The sequence below is a fragment of the Chenopodium quinoa genome, unplaced genomic scaffold (assembly GCF_001683475.1).
Source record: "Chenopodium quinoa cultivar QQ74 unplaced genomic scaffold, ASM168347v1, whole genome shotgun sequence".
Taxonomy (NCBI): domain Eukaryota; kingdom Viridiplantae; phylum Streptophyta; class Magnoliopsida; order Caryophyllales; family Amaranthaceae; genus Chenopodium; species Chenopodium quinoa.
The window spans coordinates 1,547,580-1,571,025 of NW_018745003.1; the positions used below are offsets into that span (position 1 = coordinate 1,547,580).

The 23,446-nt window shown below is 33.7% G+C and overlaps 2 protein-coding genes across 2 annotated transcripts; one reads left to right on the forward strand and one right to left on the reverse strand.

The window, feature by feature from the left end:
• The first annotated feature begins 1,545 nt into the window (after positions 1-1,545).
• On the forward strand, positions 1,546-2,949 carry LOC110707794. The gene has a single exon (XM_021885842.1). It carries the CDS (start codon positions 1,962-1,964, stop codon positions 2,721-2,723), a length of 762 nt encoding a protein of 253 aa, XP_021741534.1. The 5' UTR covers positions 1,546-1,961; the 3' UTR covers positions 2,724-2,949.
• A 97-nt stretch (positions 2,950-3,046) lies between these two features.
• On the reverse strand, positions 3,047-5,499 carry LOC110707796 (zinc finger BED domain-containing protein DAYSLEEPER-like). The gene is made up of 3 exons (XM_021885843.1): positions 3,787-5,499; positions 3,625-3,702; positions 3,047-3,503 (listed from the first exon to the last, which is right to left on the reverse strand). Exons 1-2 carry the CDS (start codon positions 4,253-4,255, stop codon positions 3,635-3,637), a joined length of 537 nt encoding a protein of 178 aa, XP_021741535.1. The 5' UTR covers positions 4,256-5,499; the 3' UTR covers positions 3,047-3,503; positions 3,625-3,634.
• Positions 5,500-23,446: the final 17,947 nt, after the last annotated feature.

Sequence of the window (23,446 nt, forward strand, 5' to 3'; positions counted from 1 at the left end):
AAAATCAAAATAAAAAGTGGGTTTAAAGCCTTATGGTTGATGGACATACACGGTGTTGGTTGATGATATTTGATTAGACAGTCAAACTTGTGTTTTATTTTATTTATTTATTTATTTTATTTTTTAAATTTTATTTTAGGAAGAGGTATTGGGAAGACAAAAAAGAAATTCTCTTTCTAAGTTCATGCGGCAATCACGGTGACCTTATTATTATAATTACAACATTGGAAACCAATCTATCATGATAAGTACTGTTCATATTCTAATGTTTAGTGCCGCTAATACTACTAGTCTAACTTTGCTAATCATTATTAATTGTCAAAATAATACTTCCAAATTATGAGTCATTATGACCCATAAACGACAAAACCATATACTCCGCATTATACACCATATGTCCTAACAAGAATCAATTTGTTTTGATAAAACCTTAATGCATGCCAACTTTATGTATGAAAACATTTTATGTGCTCCAATAGTTGTGCAAATTTAGAGGAGAGCAACAAGGTTGAAGAGAAGACATAACTTAGATAGACTTTCAATAAACGAAAAAGTGATTTGTGATATTTAGACGGCCTAAAATAAATATGTGGTATATTATTAAACGCATATTCTACTTATAATGCTAACCGGATTTATCAACTACACTAACAATGATTGACAAAATGAGCTGTACCTCAATATTCCTATGGAAGAGTATAAATTCAACTTAGAAGTAATGACCTTTCCTTTTCACATTAGTAAAAACCTAAATGTTATCCTCTTGCGAAACAAGAAAGAAACATCCAAAAACAAGGAAACATAAATTTTCAAATTATACAGCTTGAAATGCCTTGAATAAATTAAGTCACATCTAAAAACATTGATTTGGTTAACAGAAGTAGTTGACACATGACTTTCTAAAAGATGTGTTTGTCAAGTAAATAGTAAATGCAATTCTAACCTTCATAAACACGAACCTTGAGTCTAAATATAGCTACTACCTCTCTTTGTCAGATTAAGACTCTCCTCCAAATTTATGGGTATGGGTCCTCTTCACGGTTATTTCTTACTAAATGTGTATGCTTGTAACTAGTAACATACATCACTTAAACATACCTATATACTACTTTTAATAATTCTTAGCGTAGTTATGCTTCATGTGAATCAAGTACTCAACTAACGCACTATACATCGGTACAACTGATAATCCAAATTAATCAATATATGAGATTCTCAATACTTTGGAGTCTGGACATAAGTATGGACACTTGACACTTCATTTTAGACCAGATTAATCATGTATGAGATTCTCAATACTTTGGACATAACTAAGTATGGACACTTGACACTTCATTTTAGACCAGATTAATCAATGTATGAGATTCTCAATATTTTGGATATAAGTATGGACACTTGACACTTCATTTTGGACCAGAAACATGGACACTTTTCATACTCCGTATAGTAGTTGGAGTATGACGCTTAGACATGTGTTAATGTATGTCATCAATAATACAAATATTGATTAGTCTTAGGGTAAAAAGTTTTACATAATTAAAGGGAAAGAGAGATTAGAAACTAATCAAAAGCAAAGAGCCTATCAATTCCCTAAAGTGGCTACACACCAAACTATATAGCATATAATAAAGTACAAAAAATGAAAGTGCAATCAAATTGTCTAATTAATTTAACCCTATAAAATACTTAAGAATTTCCCCCCTCCAAAGCTTTAAAAAACTTTGGCACTTTTGATAATCTTAGACAGGGACCATTAAGTAAGGTAGAAGAGAACACTATGAAAGCCAAGGAGCGTGTGATCCAAAGATTTGCTTACAAAAAAGCACAATCCTCATTCTTTTATACTAATCTCCTACACCATTTCCGCTTACAATAATAAAACATAGTCTCTCCTTTCACTGTATGTTGTTGTTTATGAAGAAGCTGCTGCAACGTCATTCGTCTTTGAAACTCGAACAACGATGCTGCTAAGAAACTCCATATCCAACACCAAGAAGTTCTTCCAAAAAACTATAGATAATGTTAAGTCTTTTCTTTCTGTAGGAAGCACTTATGAAAGGCTGCCTAAAACACCCCCCTTTCACCCCTTCTCCTGTGGGCGCGACACCAATAGGGGAAGAGATGGTGAATCAGGGTACGATAACGAGTTGGACAATCTCTACAATGAGTTTACTCATCAATGGGACTCGCGTAAGGGCAAGGTTAAGAAGAAGGCTCAGAAGAATACGGTTCGTGCAACTGCGAAAAAGAGTCAGCAGTTTTTCTTGGATCATTCTTCTCAGAAGGAAAACTGTAATAACTATGCTGCAAGAACTGAAGACGATGTGAAAAAACCAGAGAAAAGGGGTGATTTTAACAAGGGGAATTGTGTTTCCAAGGAGAATAATAATGCAGAAATAAGAGAGGTTTTGAAGAGCAAGGGATTGAATGTTAGTCCAGGGAATAAGAGGAAACCTGAACTGTGTTCGAGGAGCGTCAGAGAAAATAGGCTGTGTTTTGTAGCAGAGAAATTGAAGGAGTTAGAAATGATGGATAAGGGGAATGTTGATCATAAGCTTGATGTCGAAGAGTTTCTTCGTTACTATTCCCGTCTTACATGTCCTGCTTACCTTGACATAGTTGATAAGTTCCTAGGGGAGATGTGTACAGAGTTTTTCGGTCCTCAGACGGCATCTCCAAAGGTAAACATTTCTAGACCCGTGTTGCAATCATTGAAGGGTTAGACAATGCAGTGCTAGTTTTGGTTTAAACACCGTATATTATTTTGCTGATCATTGAATCCTAGGTTTCTAATAATGATCAATTTTTTTTTTTCCAATTTTTTTTTTTTCAACTCAATGAGTGTACTTTTTATTATGTAATACAATCTTTATGTATGTAATGAGTAATGAATTTTACAGATGAAGGAATAACTATGGTAAGAAAAAGCCAATGAGCAAGTTTTCAATATGTTTTATGTATCCTGAAAACTTCTAAAGCACCTAAACTAGTCCCTTATGACAATGATTGAAGTTAAATTGCTGTCCTATAAGCTGCAGTGAATAGCATCTTGTATAATTGGAAGATCAAACGAGCTATCAACTAATTACCAAACAGGGCCAAATTGTATTATACACGACACATGTATGATTAAGATGCACATAGAAGATCAAGGTGAAAGACTTAAGCATAAAAGGCTCGCTCTCAACATTTCTCTGACGATCAGATTTATAAACAACAACCAGAGTTCAACATTTCTGATAAACCATTTTTGTTTTCTAATAACATCTCAAAGATATCATAAAGTCTTGCATCTACAAAATATATCCAAGGAAATTCGGTCATGCAGATACAAGCAGTCAAAAGATACTTAACAAAAATATAGGAATGTTATAATCCCCCACAAGTATTGACAACACACTTACAGATTCAATTTGGAGAAGCAGTGAAACTGTAATATCAGTTGTACCAGTCAGCAAATATTTACTTTCATCAGTAAATCCCCAGTTCGCCTTAGTAAAATTCTGCGAAATTCAAATCAACAAAACTGCATCAGGTGAATCTATCTAAAGTGTATTCATGTAACTTTTTAACATATTCTATGGATAAATATATGATGGTTGATTAATTTGAATAACTGTGCACCTATATAGTCTCATTCATTGTCCGAATCTTCATCAGAAAGCCAGAAAGAATCTTCTTCATCTTCAGACACATAACCACCTATATCAAAGAAAATTAAACCACATCAGATTGCATAGTTAGATATTTCCGTAAAACTGCAGTCAAGCTAAAAAATTTCTATACCTGGAATGTCTGAAATCAACCAATCTCTTCTACACATCAATGCTTCAACTGTTTCTTCATCCAGCTTATTATAATATTGCTCCAACACTCTGCCAACCGTACAAAATACAGCACCTGAATCTAGTTTCGAAACAGGTATAGCAAGAACATCCCTGGCTATACTTTGCAGGGTAGGATATTTCAGCCCATTGGTGTGCCACCAAGATATTACATTGAAATCATTGGTTCTTGGCAAGACATCTTCATCTAGATAATAGTCCAACTCAGTTGTTACACCTACCTTATTTTTCTTCCTCTCATTAAGAAACAAATCAAACGCAGACATGGCAGCTTGCTCGTCAAGCTCATTATTCTTATCTTTAGCTTGGTATTCTTCAAGCAATTCAGAGGATACTTTTCTAATACGGTCAATTTGGTCTTGTGAATCATCTCCATATATTTTGTGGAAGTAATATTCCACTATATACATCTTGTATCTGGGATCCAATACAGCAGCTACTGCTAAGACAGTGTTGACAGTATTCCAGTACTCGTCGTATGGTTTCTTTCATATTCAAAGCCATCTCTCTCACCATCTCAATTTCGCAAGCAGCCCACTCTAGTAAAGCTAATTTGACATCACAGACCTTGGTGAAAAATAAAATTGGCAGTAGCATGATTCTTCTCAGAAAAAAACAATGCAGTTTCATAGATTAGCTTCAGTTTTCCACAAACTTTTTCAGTCAAACTCCAATCTTCGTCACTAGGTATGGCAATATTCCCTGATTTACAAAGCATTTCGTCTTTAAACACATCCTTGTAATACAAAGCTCTCACAAGCATCACGTAGGTTGAATCCCACCTTGTTTCACAGTTCAGAACTAATTATTTTCCTCTTATGTAAAGATTCAGTAGACGAGCTTTCTGATGAAGATTATCCTTTCTTTCAGCTGTTGCTGTCATATAATCTACAATATTCCGAATTCTCAGACTTGTATCACCAAGAATGGCTAGACCTTCCTTCACTAGCAACATCAGGGCATGTGCAAAACATCTCATACTTAAGAACTTCTCTCTAACCATAACAGACTTACTAGGAAACAACTCAGAAAAGTTCTCATGCATTTGAGGTATTATTCCATGATCACTTTCTCCGAGTATTCCTTTGGAAACTTTATGAACCTATGGCAACGTAGATAAAAATTCTATCATCTTACATGAGGGAAAAACAAATGTATGGCAACTAAAACAGCAAATATACCTGTTACTATAATATTACCTAAAAAGGAAGCTCTGTAGTGTCCAAGTATCATCAACTAAATGTGCTGTGGCAGCTACAAACCTTCTATTGTCATGAGATGTCCACAAATCCAAAGAAACAGCAATTTTACCCTTGTAATTTTTTAATAATTGCTTCCTTCTTTCTATTCCGGCATTGAACATTTTGAGTAATTCTTCCCTCACTTGTATTTGAGACGGCATTTCAGACTCAGGGTTTAAAGTGCTTGTATAATTTCTGAATCCTACATCGTCCACAATGGAAAAGGGGTATGTGTGAAGGACAATCATGTTAACCAGCTCCTTCATTATTACCTTAAACTCATCAATGCTTTGACAGCTTTCTCCCGAAATTGGAAGCCTTGCTAGAGGTTTCTAGAGATTGCGAGCCGTTGGTCATAGCTAAATTCTGACAATAACCGTTGTGCACTTGGTGCAGTGACTGGCTAATGATGATCCAGACAAGATCCTCAAGACCTCTGCTTCTGTTGGATACTTACACCCTACAACTAATACAAGAGATATAAATCTAAGTCCATTTGAGAAAATTTATATGAAGAAAATGAGTTTTAAGATACAGTTGACAAAGACTTTTTTGGGGGCTAAATGAGGCAGATAGCAATCTGATGCAGAAATTCCGTGGTTTTCCTCCTGCATAAATCCTGTGCAACTCCTAGGTCCGAATGACCGGATGTTAGGTCAATCAAGCACGTAGAGGTTCTGCTTTCATATGATTAACCTGAATAGCCTGTGCCTTAGACTAAAACTTTTCGTATTCCAGGACTCCAGGTTATGATTTGTGAGCAAGAAGTTACAAATAGAACATAATGTTCTGCTCTGATGTACTTACAGAATTCTAAGAGGTCAAGATGAATGCAACATTACTCCTAAGTCCCTAACTTTTGCATGAAATGCAATTCAACAAATCATCCATCAATAGGTAAAGAAGTGTACATGAAATAGTCGCTTAGTTACCATCACTTAACACACACAAAATAGTCGCTTAGTTACCATCACTTAAAGTTATGTATATCCAACCCTACTAAACTCGGTATGGCTGGTGCAGGTCTCAGTAGAGGTATTGGGGTAATGTTGATGTTGATATGCATATATGTTTTTTAGTTAGCAATAAGCATGATTTAAAAGCAATGAAAAGAGATTATGTTAGCTTTCTTTATGTGCTTAGTCATCATTGATTGATTTACATGTCAATTCAGCTATTTTGTCCTTACTTTGCCTTTTTAGAGAAGATAGCCACATATTTCCATCAATTCTCAATCTACTTGCATTCTTTATAAGCCAATGCTTACATCCATAGATTCCATACCCAAAGACAATTATACAAGTTCCCATTTACTTTAATAAGGACTTTTTCTCTTAAACTTATTTCAGAAATAGATTACATATTAGCTTTTGATTTGCTAAATATCATTAACTGCAATGAAAATAGTGGAGTACATATGAAAAGTAAATAGTGAGACGAAGCCAACAAGATCCCTTATAATAGTGTTTTTTCTTATACAATAGCCTAAAATTATAATCAAATTTTAGTCAAACTAGTAAATTGGACCAACCAACAAGAAAAAATTAACTCCTTGATTCAAGTGAAAGATGAAAAAAAAAATCTTAAGCAACTAAGTTCCATTCAAATCAGGAAATTATTGAATCACCCCTTTAAGGTTTACTAAATTTAGAACCCTTACACTAAGATCAAAGATTGACGCTTTAGACATGGATATCGATTTCCTGCTCGAAATTTGAATATTACATACGATAAACCCTAATCATTTTAAATTTTTACATCTTTTTCAGAATTGATGCATTATTCAAATTTGTAAGCAAGAAATTAATTAAACAAGAAAATTGATAAGTATAGTCCTAAATTGAAAAGTGAACAAAACAAACATAACTTGCACAATTGGCTAAAATGTTAAAAGCGTTTAGTGCTAAATTGAATGAACATATATAATAGCTTGAATCTCATTGATGGCTGCCATGACAAATACATAATACAAGTTTACCCTAATGAGATAGAATTAGGAAACTAACAAAAGATAACCAAAAGATATTCTAGCCATAAAATATGGTCACAAAATATATCCTATAATTTCCAAAAATATATCCTCAATACCCCCCTCAAGTTAGATCATGGGGATCAAAAATGCCCAACTTGAAAAGAAGGTAATCAAACTGAGTCTTCCCAAGTGCCTTAGTAAAAACATTTGCCAATCAGAATACCACTTGGCTTTGCCCCTAATAGCCTTGCTTCTGAAATAATATCCAATGTGTATTTTCGTTGACACAAAAACAAACCAAAATTTACTACGAGCAACCTCGATGCCCAAAAAATACTTCAAAGGACCAAGATCCTTCATCTAGAAACAATCACACAGGTAAGCCTTGAATACAGTCAATACAGCGGAATCATTCCCAGAAATAAGAAGATCATCGACATAGATTAAGACATTAATCTGAACATTGCCATTAGTGTATGTGAAAAGAGAATAATCAGAGTAAGATTGTAAAAGTGTACCCTTTCAGAGCCATAGTCAGTTTTGCAAACCAACACCTTGGAGCTTGTTTCAATTTATACAAAGACTTTCTCAAACGATACACCAAAGTCGGATCCGAGCTCTCAAAACCGGGAGGTAGTTTCATGTACACCTCCTCATCCAGATCACCATGTAGAAAGGCATTATGAACATCCATTTGCTGAAGCTCCCAATTTTTAGAAGTGGCTATAGCAAGAAAAGCGCACACAGTAGTCATTTTTGCATCCGGAGCAAAAGTCTCACCATAATCGATACCTTCTTGCTGATGATTACCAAAGACAACTAACCGAAATTTGAGACGTTTAATATCACCATTAGACAAAAATTTTGTCTTGTACACCCATTGATTGCCTAGAGCCTTCTTGTCGGGAAGAAGATGCTCTAATGTTCAAGTCCTATTGTCTTCTAATGCCCTTATTTCCTCTTTCATAGAACGTCGCCAACCTTCAGATTTCATGGCTTCTTTAAAGGATCTTGGATCCTTTTCCTGAACAACTGCTGCAAGAAACTTGCGATAATTCATAGAAAAAATGTCACAATTTATATAGTATGCTAATGGATAAGGCATACCCGAAGGAGAATTGGAAGACGAGTGGAGGGAGACGGATTTTTAGCAAATATAGAATGAGTCACATAATCCCGAAGCTTGGCGGATGGAAACTTGTCACAGTGGCCACGACCCATGGGAGAGTGGGCTGTGGACTGTTGTTGTATCGAGCTGCTGTCTTCGGTAGTTACTGTGTGCTGCTGCAGAGCTTCGGCAGAAGTGGGAGACGCACCATCTGTGAGCTGCTGCAGGCCAGAGGGAGCTGGGCTAATTGGTCTGCTATCCTCGGCTGTACCCATATCAACAGGGCTCCGAGGCTGGGATGCAGCAGACCCAGCGCCCGAGGGATTTCCAGTGCCCTTGATAGAAACCAGGGCTGGCTGTTGCTCTCCTATGCCAGCGCCCGTTCAGTTAGTGCGTGGGGGAAGTTACAGCCACCTCCTCTTCTATACCCCCACCATTGCCCTAAAAAAATGCACCAGTTTCATCCCACAACTCTTATTCAATAAAATCATCATGCACATCACAATTAGGCTCATAAACCTGAGACTTAATGTTTATATCTTTCGGATAACTAAACGGAAATACATCTTCAATGAATTTAACATCACGAGAAACAAAGAATACCTTAGACTCCAAAACAATCTCCACCCTTTCTTCCCAAACGGATAACCCACAAACACACACTTCCGACTCCGACTAGCAAATTAATCACCATTCGTTTTCTGATTGTGAGCGAAACAAAGACACCGAAACGTGCGAATAGCATCAAGATGAGGTGGTTTATTAAAAAGAATTTCGAATGGAGTTTTGTTTTGAAGTAAAGGAGTAGGAGTTTGATTAATTAAGTGAGCGGCAATAAGAACATACTCACCCCAAAAATAAATGGGCAATTTGGCTTGAAATCTCAAGGCTCTCCCTACTTCCAAAATGTGTTTATGTTTTCTCTCTGCCCTCCCGTTTTGTTGCGATGTACCCACACAAGAGGTTTGAAAGATAATCCCAGTTGCAGCAAATAAATCAAGCAAACAATTAAACTCGGTACCATTGTCACTTTGCACAACTTTAATTGTCTGGAAAAATTGTCTGTCTACCATAGCAACAAACGACAAAAATATACGAAACACCTCAGTTTTATCAATCAACAAAGATATCCACAGTGCTCTAGAATAATCATCAACAATTGTCAAAAAATAACGAGCTCCGCACGACGAAACATTACGATATGGACCCCATAAATCACAATGAACTTTCTCAAATATTCTAGACGCTTTATTATCACTCAAAGGAAATCTATCTCTAGGATTTTTCACACGCATACAAACTTCACACCCCTTATCAAGACTATCTTTGCAATTAACAATAGGAAGCAACTTAACTACTTTCTCGGAAGGATGACCCATACGACGATGCCATAGCTCCAAATTAGACCTTGCGTCAATAGCACCCACATGATGCATGGAATCCGATTTGCTAATATAGTACAATCCGTCCCTCCGAGCTCCCCTTCCAATTAACTGCTTTGTTTGATCCTGTATAGCACACATATATGAGTTAAATTGGACAATACAATTAAGCTCATCATTAAGTTGTGAAACAGAAAGTAAATTACAACTCAAATTAGGGACACAGAGCACCCCAGTTAGAGTGATTTTGTCCGACAAACGAACAGAACCAATAAGAGAAATCAACACTGTTTCACCGTTCGGTAACCCTACAGGACATTCAAAGCTCTTTGTATCAAAAAGCCAAGATTTTTCTCCTGTAACATGATGCGTGACTCCTATATCAATAATCCAAGAAGTATCATCAAACTTATTATTCGAACAATTTTCGAAAATTTTGGTATTACCTACCAAACTTGTAATTGTATGCCATTGTTCACTTGGAAATAATTGGCCACTCGAACTCGTAATCTGATTGTTGGCAGATGTAGCACTAATATTGCACTCATAATCTGGTGGTGGTGGATTGTTGCCGTCCACCATGGTTCACCGAAAAAAAGTTTTTTTTTTTATTTTTTTTTTTTTTTTTTGTATAAAAAAAAACAAAAGAAAAAGATTAAAAAATTGAACTTGATACCATGATTTAACCTGCTCTTGATACCATGCTAAATTGAATGAACATAATAGCTTGAATCTCATTGATGGCTGCCATGACAAATATATAATACAAGGTTACCCTAATGAGATAGAATTAGGAAACTAAAAAAAGATAACCAAAAGATATTCTAGCCATAAAATATGGTCACAAAATATATCCTATAATTTTCCAAAACATATCCTTAATATTTAGACAACTATTTTGAATTTTATTGAGCAAGAGTAATTTGTCATTTTGTCAATTTCGTACCTTTTGAAGCTTTACTCTGTGCAGCAACTCAATTGAGGGAGAAAAAATTAGGAAAAAGAGAAAATAGAAGAAGAAATGAAGAGTCTCTTAAATGCATGAATGAAAATATTAACCAAAAAGAACTATTTTTACTACTCACAACTTCACAAGAGTCACAACCACGACACTAAAATTACAGTACATACGAAGTGTGTAGTAAGGTGAGGAATAACTCACGTGATAGAGCTTTCCTTCTGATTTAGGAGATCTTAGGATTGATTCTAATCACCTACCCCTGGCCCTGTAGCTTTCTATGCACCAAAAAAAAAAAAAAAAAAAAAAACAAATTATGTAGTACTCTGTATTTGCTAAGCGTGCAACATGTGTTATAAATGACGTTGATGAACTAACATTCCATTAGAGATTGTGAATATTCGTTATCTTTATTTTTATTTTATTTGTCTATGACAATAATTGGTGATGTTTAGAATATCGATTAAAGATGATGTATGTGGGTATCCAAGTCATAGTTGTGTAATTGAAGTCAATTTAATCCAAATTAGTAGAAAAATTAAATTGAAGTGCCACAAAAATGAATTTGAGATTTATGAAGTTGAGGTTGAAGTGAGCCAAAGCTTAATCAGGATGAAGTTATGTTACATCCATTAACTCAAATAACAATTTCAAAATTGCGATCTTTACCATTTTTTTTTAAGAACTAAAATTAACCACAAAATAAACCAAACTATATTTATCTGACAATGTTGAACCCAGTTTTGTCAAATTTTATTGGATTAAAGCACCAAGATGATTGGTAATTTCAGAATAGTTCAAGGTTAAAAAGGAATGTGGAAAGATATACAAAACGAACACATGCCTTAGGAAGCCCAATTTTATCTAAGCAGGCCTAAATTCTCTTGCCAAATATGGGCTTTTTTGGGGTATAAGCATGATTTATGGACTTTTCAACCCGACATCCGTATCACACGAGGTTCATACATGTAGATTTAATCCTTAAAGTGTATTTTCTCTCTCTTTTATTTTTCACTAAAGTGAAATTATTTTTGATAAATTTAAGTTACAAAGTATTTTGAATGGAATAAAATTATTTTAACTGATTCTCTAATGTTTTTGTTTTTTAAACTTACTAATTAGATTTATTTTTACTAAATTGAAAATATTTCTGCTTTACTTATTTTTGTTGAACTAAAATTAAACAACTTATTCCAATATTTTGGTTTAATTCAATATAGATCAAATTTGAGTGACTAGTCTTTCGAAGCAAAGTATATTAACGTTCATTTTTAATCGGATTATTACTGTAAACTATACAATAATCTCAGTGTGGTAATTGATAAGTGGATTATTATGATAAACTATACTTTTTTTAATTGGCAAATGGAACGAGTCACTCTTTTGGACCACATTATTTTGAGTCTTTTCTGAATCCCTTAATTAAGGTTTTCATAAACTTGGAACTAGACCGCTCAGATCGATTTCTGTTTGCTTGATCAAGGTACTATTCAGTTTATGTCCAATTTCACATACGTACACTTAATAGAGAAGAGTTAAATATATACTGTGCTAGTTGGTTATTGTTATTTTTTTTAGCCATTTTAAGCACAACATAAATCTAGGGCAAGGCAAAAACCTCGGAGTTAAAGCGTCCATAACATGTGGAATGATGAGTGTCCAAAAGACAGATGCTAGTGATAAAAATGATTGATATAATGAATGATATTTTACAAAAAAAACAAATTTACAAAATTAGTCGTTGCATTTGTAGTATTAATAACAGGTCCGGTTGCTTTATTTTTGGTACTGTAAGATAGCCTAAGCCCTCTCATTAAGGGTTCCCTATAAATAAAAAGCTATACGGTTGGTAATAAAATTAATTTTAATTTTTCGTATTTAATTTTAATTTGTGAATTTTGTTTAATACAATGTATATGTCAACTTTTGAAAAGTTTTGATATCCATACAAAATATACGGTAGAAATTGTTCTTGCTTCATATATATACTCTTTGGTCTCTTTCAATTACAGTAAAATAATTTTTTGTTTGAAATTTGCAGAATGCATCGTATGCATTTAGATCTAAGCTAATTTCATATATCAAAATCTAGAGGTTAGCTAGTTATCTAAAATGCGCAATTAATAATTGGGTTTTTATACACTCGAGTGCACATTGTTCACTGTACACTCGATTTATTTTTAGGACAACATAATTAACATAGGTCATAATGATAAGAGCGAGCATTATATATATATAAAGGACCCAACTAAGTCATCACCTCTTATTGGTTTATCAGCCTAACTACGCAGGTCAATACTTGAGAGTAAAGGAGTGGGTAAGGGAATCACTTTATTACACCAAGCAAATGTAGATGTTGGGGTACGAACCAAAGTCACAAGATGAGTTCCCCACGAGGCCACGATCTCCAGTGCACCAAAACTTGTATGGTAAAAAAGAGCATATATAATAAAGTAAATAACTCAAACAAAAAGAACATACTATGTATATTTCAAACTCAAACTAAGAACATAGTTAATTAAATGACTATATTTTTCATAAAATACTTAGTTTTAAAAGAGGTTTTGTTTTATTTTATTAAGATTGTTGTTTTTAAACTGGCCTAGCCTCGGCACCATAAGTATTGTGTACTTGCATGCACCATCTAATTTGCAGTTTAACAATGATTTGGATCCAATTTTATTATAAATAGAGGAAGGGGTTAGCTAGCTAGCTAGTTCTCTAAATTTGATCATCACTTTTCTTGGTTGAATTCTGAAAAATTGGTACGTCTTCTTCTTTACCGTTGCTTCCCTTAAGAAAAAATGCGAAGGGTTTATTGGTTGAAGACCTGCATGAAATGGCCCTTTCATCCGACGCAATAAAGGGTTAATGATACGATCCCCACGTTTTCTCCCACACTCTTTAATTCATTCGTTCACTGCCCTTCATTTTGGGGGATATTAGCCTAATTGGTAGGGATGGACCTCTTTACCTTTGTACCAAATTTGGTGATAAAAGTGATAGATTTCTCAAGGCAAATACCTTGATTTGTATTGGTCCCTTTTTCAATGGAAGCAATATTTTAAAAAAATATCATTTGATGGGTCATAAGGTATGCCACGTTTTGAATGTTATCTATGTGATTGTTACTATACAATCCAAAGAGCTACTATATGGGAAGTTTAGGAAAGCTAGTTGCATACAAAACTGGTAGTTGGGGAATATGCTTGGCCCCTCGAACTCCGAGTCTCTCTATAATCTCTAATACGGAGTAATTCTATTTTTGTCTTGAATGATCGATCACATTTGATTCAAAGATGTCTTTAATTTGAGCAATTATATTTTGAATGATCGACCACATCCTTTACAATTAATAAATGTTTTACACAAAATTTTTTATGTGGCTGGTCACACCGTATGACCAACTATTATGGGGTTTACTTTGTTAGTGGTATAGGGTTACTCACTCGGTCAGGGGTTACTAAGTCGGTCAAGAATTACTCGGTCACAGGTTACTCGTCGGTTAGGGGTTACTTAGTGTGTCAGCTGGCCACACGATGTGACCAGCCGCACACAAAAGTTGCTGAATCTTTTATATGCCGCGACTTAGTAATGTGTTTAATTATTAGGAAACTAGAGCTCCACTATGTTTAAGATTTAAGAAACAAGAACTCGTTTGTGTTCATTTCAAGAACTAATGTTCTTGTTTCCTTTTTCCAATTAAATGTGGTTATTATAACTTTAATGTCTCCTTAGTTAAAAATTAAAATACTTTTGCCTGTATTAATCCATATCTATAAGTAAGTTTTAAGTAATAAGAATGTTCTCCATATATGAGATTATAAGCTATACTTCCTCCGTTCTAATAATATTGCAATAACTGGACTATTACACTACTCATCACACTTGTTTGACCACATATTATGATTTATACGTAAAGTAAAATATAGTCATGTGGGGTCTTGTTAGATCCGTCTCGTAAAATACTTTCACAATATCAAGTTTTTATAATTTTTACTCTTATATAATTATAGATATTTAGCATATAAAATGTGTTTTGGAATGCGTAATTTCATCCTTATTGCAATATTTGTGGAACTGAAAAAATATTATTCTACAATTTTTAAGAGTTTAACATGTATGTAACACTCAAAATGAATTATTGTACGTAAATGAATATAACTTACATTTGATATATTTGTATTTTGAGTTAAATAAGATACGTACATGCAATAAACCGTTAGTGTAAGCTGTAAATGATGTGATGCAAAACCAAGTTACAATTTGGATATCTTTAATTAGGTCAATCCGTCTTAAAATTCCTTGAAGAATTTAATTCATCACCTTAGTGTCCTGTGCTACAATAACAACTAATTTGATTTTGATGCATTTTACCAAAATCGTCGACAAAAGTAATGAATATTGGAGACTTTAACATCTTTCCATTTCAATAACAAGTTGATTGTATATGTATCAAATCATAAGTTCACTGGTTTGATCTTCTCGTATTTTAATTTCCAAACTTCCGCCAAAAACTATAATGGTAAGTGTTGATTGTGATTTAATTATTTGACCATTTTCAACTAGCTAGTTGGTTTCGAAATTCAATCATGTAATAACAAGTTGATATAAGTACGATGATCTATATTCTACTTGAAACCTAAGCTAATTGATAACAACTATTGCCTACTGTTTCGAATTGATGAGTTAGTTTGTCCTTTGTCTTTACTCGACCTTTAGTAAACTCAAGCAATAATCCCTAAATTTTTAAAAGTTTGAGATAATTTTTATAAAGTGTTTGGACAATAACACTTTCTAAAATGTTTAATTACTTATTTATCTTCATTAATGTAATTGCCTCTTTTTTGAATTCTTAAGAATAGTTTATGAATGCTTATACCTCTAAAAATATTTGTTTATATATTGTCTCAAACCGCAGATAATCAGAATGAACGCATCTTTTTTGAGATTGTTCGTTGTATATAATAAGTATAATATATTATCTCAAACCTTGGATTAATCGTCCAAATTAGCAAATGGGGGGGGACCTAATCGCTAGAAATTATGGGAGTGAGTCAATCACATATAGTGAAAGAATTTTCTTCATATGGACCACGGTGGTTAAAACTTAAACGTACCGTACCAACGGCACATGATGAACCATGCTATAGTATTGAATTTTATGGTCCTTAGTCTTAGCTACCATCTAGCTTTTCTACGGGTGGGTGGGTGAGAATTAGTTTTCGGGTCACATTTTGCCAAGTAATTTAAAGTTTTATGTTCATACATGAAAAGTGTGATGAAACTCCTTACTACTACATACCAAGTTTAACATTTAACACTTGGTATAACCCTTGTGGAAATCACGTGCATTTGGACCCCTCTTTCCTTTGTCTATCGTAATCTAATTGTATGTACTACTATCAACAAATTCTCAACTTAAAGTATGTTTGTTTTGCATTAATTGCTACTATGATTTTAGGTGTAGTATTCACATATGTACATTGTATAATTATATTGACCTAAATTAAATTAGCCGGTTATATATTATATTGAGTAGTCATGACGATGTGAATTTATAGGAATTCTTTTGAAGTTCTGAGCTAGTATTTGTGCCATTACATAAATACAAAGTAGTTAACAATCATGCATAGCCCTATGCATGCACTCTACTATCTATCTCTCAAATTGCTTCAAGATTCGTCTATGTTGCACTCCATCAATCCTAGTTGATATTGCCTTCAATGCTAGAGGGGATCTTACGATAGATAACAAGTATTATATATTTACAGACTACAGATGTTAAGATAGAATATATCTTATATGATAATATTTTAGGAAATATTGTAATATTGTATGATATTATCTTTTGATAGGTTGATTATTCCTCAAGATATATTCTTGTATAAATATATGTGGAAGATGAATGAGAAACTTTGAGATCTTATGATTAATTTGACAACAGAAAAAAGTGAGCAATCAACAAAATAAGATTTGCATAACATTTAATTTAGCAAAGAGCTAGAATTATATTGTCTTTGACATCGTTGGTTACATTGTACCTCTTCATAATATTAAATTTTATAACCATAACGGTTACATAGTTTAGTTTGTTGACACATGTGTCCAGTCAAAATGAGGAAAATTTTATTTATTAATTAACTAGCTAGTGGTCGACTCTATTAAAGTTTTGATTATTTGGTTGCATTAGATGCTTTATCTAACTTATTAAATCATTTACTTCATATTTTATGGAATACCAAACACCAAAATAGCTTATTACACAGAGAGCTCTTACAAAAAGCTAGGTTGACTAGCTTTTTCAAAATCACATTATTAAAGTTCAATAAACTCTTTAAATCATCTATTTTTCAAATTACCTAAATATGAGGAATAAATGATGAAAATTTGGCCCCACCAATCGGTTAAAAATTCTATGGTAGTCATCCTTAAAATGACTAATATTATACTAATTTTTTATTAACTGATTTTTTTATGTCAAAATTAATTATAAATGTTTTTTCTTATTTTTAAATTTCAAAACATCATTAGGAAACAAGAAGAGTATTTTTTTTTTCCTTTTTAAACATTTTTATGAGACAATCTTCTTCTAAACAGGAAGTACTAAAGACGAACCATACCTCTCTTGCATAATCCCAGGATTTGATATATCTTATCAATTATGACAACTTAAGGAGAGATATAGATATCTACCACTTTTATTTTATGGTCCAATCTCAATCATGTTCAATCTCTTAACCTTTGTTTTTTCTGTCTAAAAAATTCATATTTGTTTCCAATTCCATAGATGTCTATTATACAGTAATGTATGTCGATTTGACCTAAGTCTTAATTAGTAACCCTCAAGGCCTGATCAAGTCCCTTATCTACCCAGGCCACTACCTTTTATTACAACAGAAATTTCTTACCTAAGAAATTTAATTTAAAATCGGATTTTTTGACAATTACCACCTATAATTGTTGGTGTTTTAGTAATTACCACCTACAAATTTTTTTTTTTGTATTTTACCACCTACTATTTTTTTTTTAAAAAAAAAGAAAATTTCCCACTTGATTGCCTACATGACGTCATTGTGAGCCCCACCGATGGATTTTTTTCAATTTTATTCCTTTTTCTAACCTTGTTCTTCGATTTTTGAATTACAAATCCAAATTATGCAAACAAACCACTAAATTAAGTACCTAATTAATTTACAAAATTGGGGCTAACTATAAGATGGTGTTCATCATTTAGGATTTTGAAATGAAATTAGGAGTTTGTTATTTAGTGATTAATTTATGAAATTGGGACTAGTTTGCATCAATTAAACGTACTATGTCTTCAATTAGTACTGAAATTGATATTATTGTTAAGAAATTATTACTAATTATTGATATGAAAAATTAGGGTACATATGTATTGTAGGGATATTTTATAATCAAACGTTATTTTAAATTATGATTTACAATCCTAAATTGAGCATATATATTAGTTCTATATAGAGTTAATCAATGTAAATAATGCTTAATTTGAAAAATTATCTCAGTTTGAAAAATTCCCCAAATTTGGAATAAACCCTAAATGAAGAACAACAAATTATAATTGACACATATTAGTGACTTAATTATGTTCGTGTGAGGTTGAATTATGTTAAATCGACTACTAAATGCTTTTCCCTAATCTAATTTTAATTTATATTGAAAAAAAATCATTGAAAAACATGAGAATCGAGGAAGAAGAAGGCATGATGACGTCATGTATGAGGACTTCGGAAATTTGGTGGGAAATTTTCATGTTTTTAAAAATAGTAGGTGGTAAAAAAAAAAAAAAAAAAAAAACTTATAGGTGGTAATTACTAAAACGACAACAATAGTAGGTAGTTATTTCCAAAAAATCAATTAAAATCACATAATAATATTAGATAATCGATAATAAACTTAAAATCACATAATATATGTTTCCTAAGAAATTTAATTTAAAATCATGTGTTAGACACAATGCAAGTAGAACAATTTTTAGTGGGTGTATAAGATTTTGAATTGATAGTGGATACATAATTGGATAAATCAAGCTTATTTTTGGGGCTTGAGAAAAGCATGACAAAACGGCCTAATCTTCATTATATTTACGATTAAGATCGATGCGTATTGAAAGTCCGTTGGTTCATGTTAATATTGTATATTTGTCATGTATATCTTTTAGGAGTTTTAGACAAGTTAGGTTTCCTTGTAATGTACTATATATATTCTCGTGAATATCAATACAAGCTTAAGCCGTTTTCTCCAATCTCTCTTGAGTTTAACAATGCGTGCTAATTATTCTTAACATTGAAGGCCTAAAAAAATTGTAATTTCTAAAGTTGAATTTCAACTATTTCCACTATGATACATTATTAATTTATTATTAGATGAAGGGACTTTGTAATGAATACAAAGATAACCTAGTTTATGTTGTTTGTCTATGTTCAACGGTAACTTGGTAAACAACAATGTTACTCTGCTATTTGCTATGGAGTAATTTAACATGGTAATTTATGAACTTTGTTTCTTGAAATTGAGGAGATAATGCAGTATTATATGTATGAGTAGTTAACAATTCAGTTACTAATTTTTCCGTTTAAATAAATACTTCAAAGTACACTAGTACTTGGTACATCGGAGATGTTATTCTGATGGTTAATTATGTTGTTGATTTAACGAATTCTTACGTAGAAAAGGAGCTAGATAATCACAACTCATAATGTGTCCACATTACAATTTACAAGTGGTCACATATTGTAGGGAGTAGGGGTGTACAAAAATTGGCCCGGACCTGAAACCGGACCTGAACCGACCTGAACCGGACCGGACCTGACCCGGACCTGTTGATTCAGGTCCGGTCCCGGTTCTTAAAAATCCAGGTTCCCGGTCCCGGTCCGGACCCGGTCCAAACCCGGGGTTTTCAGGTCCGGACCTGAAACCCGGGAAATCGTAATTAAAAAAAAAAAAAAAAAAAAAAAAAAAAAAACAAGAAAATATCTGATTCTCTCAGCCTCCCTCAATCTCTTTCATATTTTTAAGTTCTAACCCTAACTCCCTAAGCCCAAACTCTCAGCCTCCCTCAATCTCAACTTCTCAACGCGGCTGTCCGGCTGTCCCAACTCGCTCCGGCCACCGCCCACTGCCGACACCTCCCTCATTCTCTCAGGCGATGCACACCGATAATATCTGGTAAGTATTTGCTTATAATTTTGGTATTTTTAATTCGAAATAATAAATTAAGTGTGAGAATTTATATGTTTATTCTTGTTTCAAATTTTCAATTGCTTTTAATGATTGTTTGATGTTTGCATGTTGAATTTCTTATTTTTAGTTCATCTCTTTCGAATTTCTGTTTTTTTTTTTTGGTTTTTTTGAGTTTAGGGTTCATAAGAATTAAGAAGTTTAGGGTTTAGGGTTCAAGTGCGAAATTTAGTTTGAAATTTTGTGTTTATTATGATTATTAAGATTAATTTAGTGCGAAAATTTGTGTGGTAGGGTGGGTTGGGGTGGGGTTATGGTGGGGTTACGGTGGTACGGTTCTGGTGTGTGGGGTTAAGGGTTAAGGGGTGGCAGTGGGGTGGGGTGGGGTGGGGTGGGTTGGGGTGGTGAGCTGGGGTTTTTGGGATGGCTGGATGGAAAATTGTGAATGTTGATGGGGTTGTCGGGAGTGGAGATGGGGTTTTCGTGGTGGCTGGTAGGGTCACCGAGAGTGGAGATGGGTTTTCGGGGTGGCTGGGTGGTGTTTTGGATTGGAGGGGGTTTTGGAGTGGTTGAGTGAGGTTATTCCGGCGGGAATGGAATTTGTGGGGTGGATTCCATGGTTGGAGTGTCAGGGAAGGCGGCTAGGGGTGGGGCTGCCAATGAAGCTGGTTGTGTTGTGTTGTGTGGGCAGTGGTGGATCTGGGTATTGACATAAATTTCAGAAAGTTGGTTGTGTTGTGTGGGCAATGCCTCTCTCATTTTTTTCTTAACATAAATTTCAGAAAGTTGAAAGTATTTCTAATGTGTATTGATATTTCTAATGTGTATATATGGACACTTTTTAAGCTAACTTATACTTTAAAATTTGTGTTTATTCCTGCTAGGCTGCTAAAAGTATGGACTCAGATTATTAAGATTAAATAAGTTGGCTAACCTGTGTGTAGTTCAGGGGTTCTTATTTTTGTTTTTATTCTTGCAGGGAGTGAAGGAAGTCAAGGAACCACGGATTCTTATTCTTGCAATGTAAGTTGCTCTTAAATTTTTTTATAAAATGGTATGTGTATATAATTGTTACTTTAAAATTACTTATATTGTATATAATTATATTGTAGATGGAGAGCTCTCAATCCAAACGGTCTGCTTCTTTTTCTGAACAAACGTCACAGCCACTTTCTGAAAAGGATATGGAAGAATTGCAATCTACTTTGCCTCCTGATAAGAAGCTAAAAGCGGGGCGGGAATATATATGGAACAGAAAAAGTAAGAGGAAAGCTGAGTATTGGAAATATTACTTAGAGTACGTCGAGAATGGAAAACTACGAGCTGAATGTAAGTTCTGTCCTAAAACTTTTGCTGCTGATGGTAATCTTAATGGTTCAAAAAATGTTAAAAACCATGCAGAATCATGTCTCGGTAATCCTATTAATATAGAAAAAGAAAAGGGCAAAGAAAAGCAAACTAAATTGTATTTTGATCAAGAACATGAGAGTAGTGAATTAAAGTGTGGGAGTAGGATTATTAACTTGAATGATGTTAGAGAGGCATTGATTCACATGATTATTGTTGATGAGTTACCATTTAAGCATGTGGAAAAACCCGGTTTTAGGCACTTTGTGCAAGTTGCATGTCCACAATTTCACATTCCATCTCGTGTTACCATTGCTCGTGATTGTTTAAAGTTGTATTATAGTGAAAAAGAGAAATTGAGAGAAATATTTAAGACATGTCAAAGAATTTCTGTGACCACTGATACTTGGACTTCAATACAAAGAATTAATTATATGTGTCTTACAGCTCATTTCATTGATAATGACTGGAAATTGAATAAAAAGATCATAAATTTTTGTCCAATTTCTAGTCATAAAGGAGAGGCTATTGGAAAAGCAGTTGAGGCATGTTTAGAGTATTGGGGTATTGATGATAAACTTTTTACTGTCACTGTTGATAATGCTTCTTCAAATGATGTTGCTTGTGCACACTTGAGTAGAATGGTTAGAAGAACAGGATGTATAAATGATGGAAAAAATCTTCATGTTAGATGCATTGCTCATATCATTAATTTAATTGTGTGGGATGGTATTAGAGAACATGGTGTGTGCATTGATAGAGTTAGAAATGTTGTGAAATATGTTAAGAATTCCCCTGCAAGAATACTTAGATTCAAAGATCTTGTGCAAAAAGCAAACATAGATTCAAAATCTTCTTTATCCTTTGATGTCCCCACTCGTTGGAACTCCACATACATAATGTTGGAAACGGCTTTGAAGTTTCGACGTGTTTTTAGTGGGTTATCTCTTCCTGATGGAGAGGATTTGAATGACAATGAAAGGCCTCTCGAACCCGAAGATTGGGAAAAAGTGGAGAGGTTGGTTTTGTTTCTAGGGGGGTTTTATCTGTTAACTAAACGAATTTCTGGTTCCCATTATGTGACAGCTAATAAAGGTTTAGGAGAAATTGCTTCTATGTATGATATGTTGAATAATTGGGAACAAAGTGAGGACTTGAATTTTCAAGCCATGGCCATTGCAATGAAAAAAAAGTTTGATAAGTATTGGGGGGATGTGGATAAGATGAATAAGTTCATTTATGTTGCTCTTCTTCTCGACCCTCACTCTAAGATGGTCATTGTTGAATTGACACTAACGGATATGCATGGACCGGAAAAGGGTACAAAACTTGCTAATGATGTGAAGGAGTTCGCTTACTCTTTATTTGAGGAATATAGAAAAATGTATGCTACTTCTAATATTCCAGATTGTGGAGATAATATGTCAATGGATATTGATAATAGTAAAGGAGTGGGTTCCGATTATGTGAGGAAACTAAAAGAAAGAGCAAAACGATTGAAGGGGACAAGTGGGTATGCGATAAGTGAGTTGGATAGGTACTTAAATGATCAATTAGGGCCGGAGGAGGAAGAACAAGATGCATTGACATGGTGGGGTAAGAATGGTCAGCGTTATGTGATTCTTAATCGCATGGCACGTGACATACTAGCCATCCCATTGTCGACCGTTGCATCGGAATCTGCTTTTAGTACGGGAGGTCGTACTCTAGATCCATTTCGGAGTTCTTTAACTCCTAAGGTAATGCATCGTTATCTTTTTATTTTATAAAATCAAGTTTGTTTATATCTTAATATGACTTTGTTTATACATATTTGTGTAATATTTTTGTATTGAAGATGGTTCAAGCGTTACTTTGCACACAAGATTGGCTTAGAGCTAAGGAAGTGCCAATTGTTGATGTGGAAGAAAATTTGAAAGAGTTAGAGGAAATAGAGAAAGGTAGTAATAATTTTATGTATTTGAAATTTTGTTACACCAAATTTATTATTTCATTGTTATCAATCATTAATATATTCTATATTGTATTTTATTTAGAGGTGCAACGTGGTGAATCTAACGATGTAGACGATGAAGTTGTTTTCGTGGACTCATTAGTGTGAATCACGCGATCAAAGGGAAAACAACTCGTTGGAGAATTTATGTATTCCTAGTACTTGAGAGTTGAGACTTAAGAGAATTTATGTAATTTTATGAGTTTTCGTGGACTTATTTGTATTTTCGGTGGACTCATTTGTATTTTTGGTGTTTGAGAATCGGGACTTTATAGACTTTATGTAGTTTTGTAATTGATAATTTTGGTTTGTATGTAATTATTAAATTATGCAACAGGTCTAAAAATCACAAAACAGGTCCATATGCAGGTCCAACAGGTTTTGTATTAAAAAAAA

What these genes read in the sequence shown, in the direction of transcription:
- LOC110707796 (XM_021885843.1), bottom strand. Translation starts at nt 4,255, where the DNA reads ATGTATATAGTGGAATATTACTTCCACAAAATATATGGAGATGATTCA. An exon ending in GTTGATTTCAGACATTCCAG is followed by an intron (nt 3,703 to 3,786) that starts GTATAGAAATTT and finishes TCTTTGATATAG; the next exon opens with GTGGTTATGTGTCTGAAGAT.
- LOC110707794 (XM_021885842.1), top strand. Translation starts at nt 1,962, where the DNA reads ATGCTGCTAAGAAACTCCATATCCAACACCAAGAAGTTCTTCCAAAAA.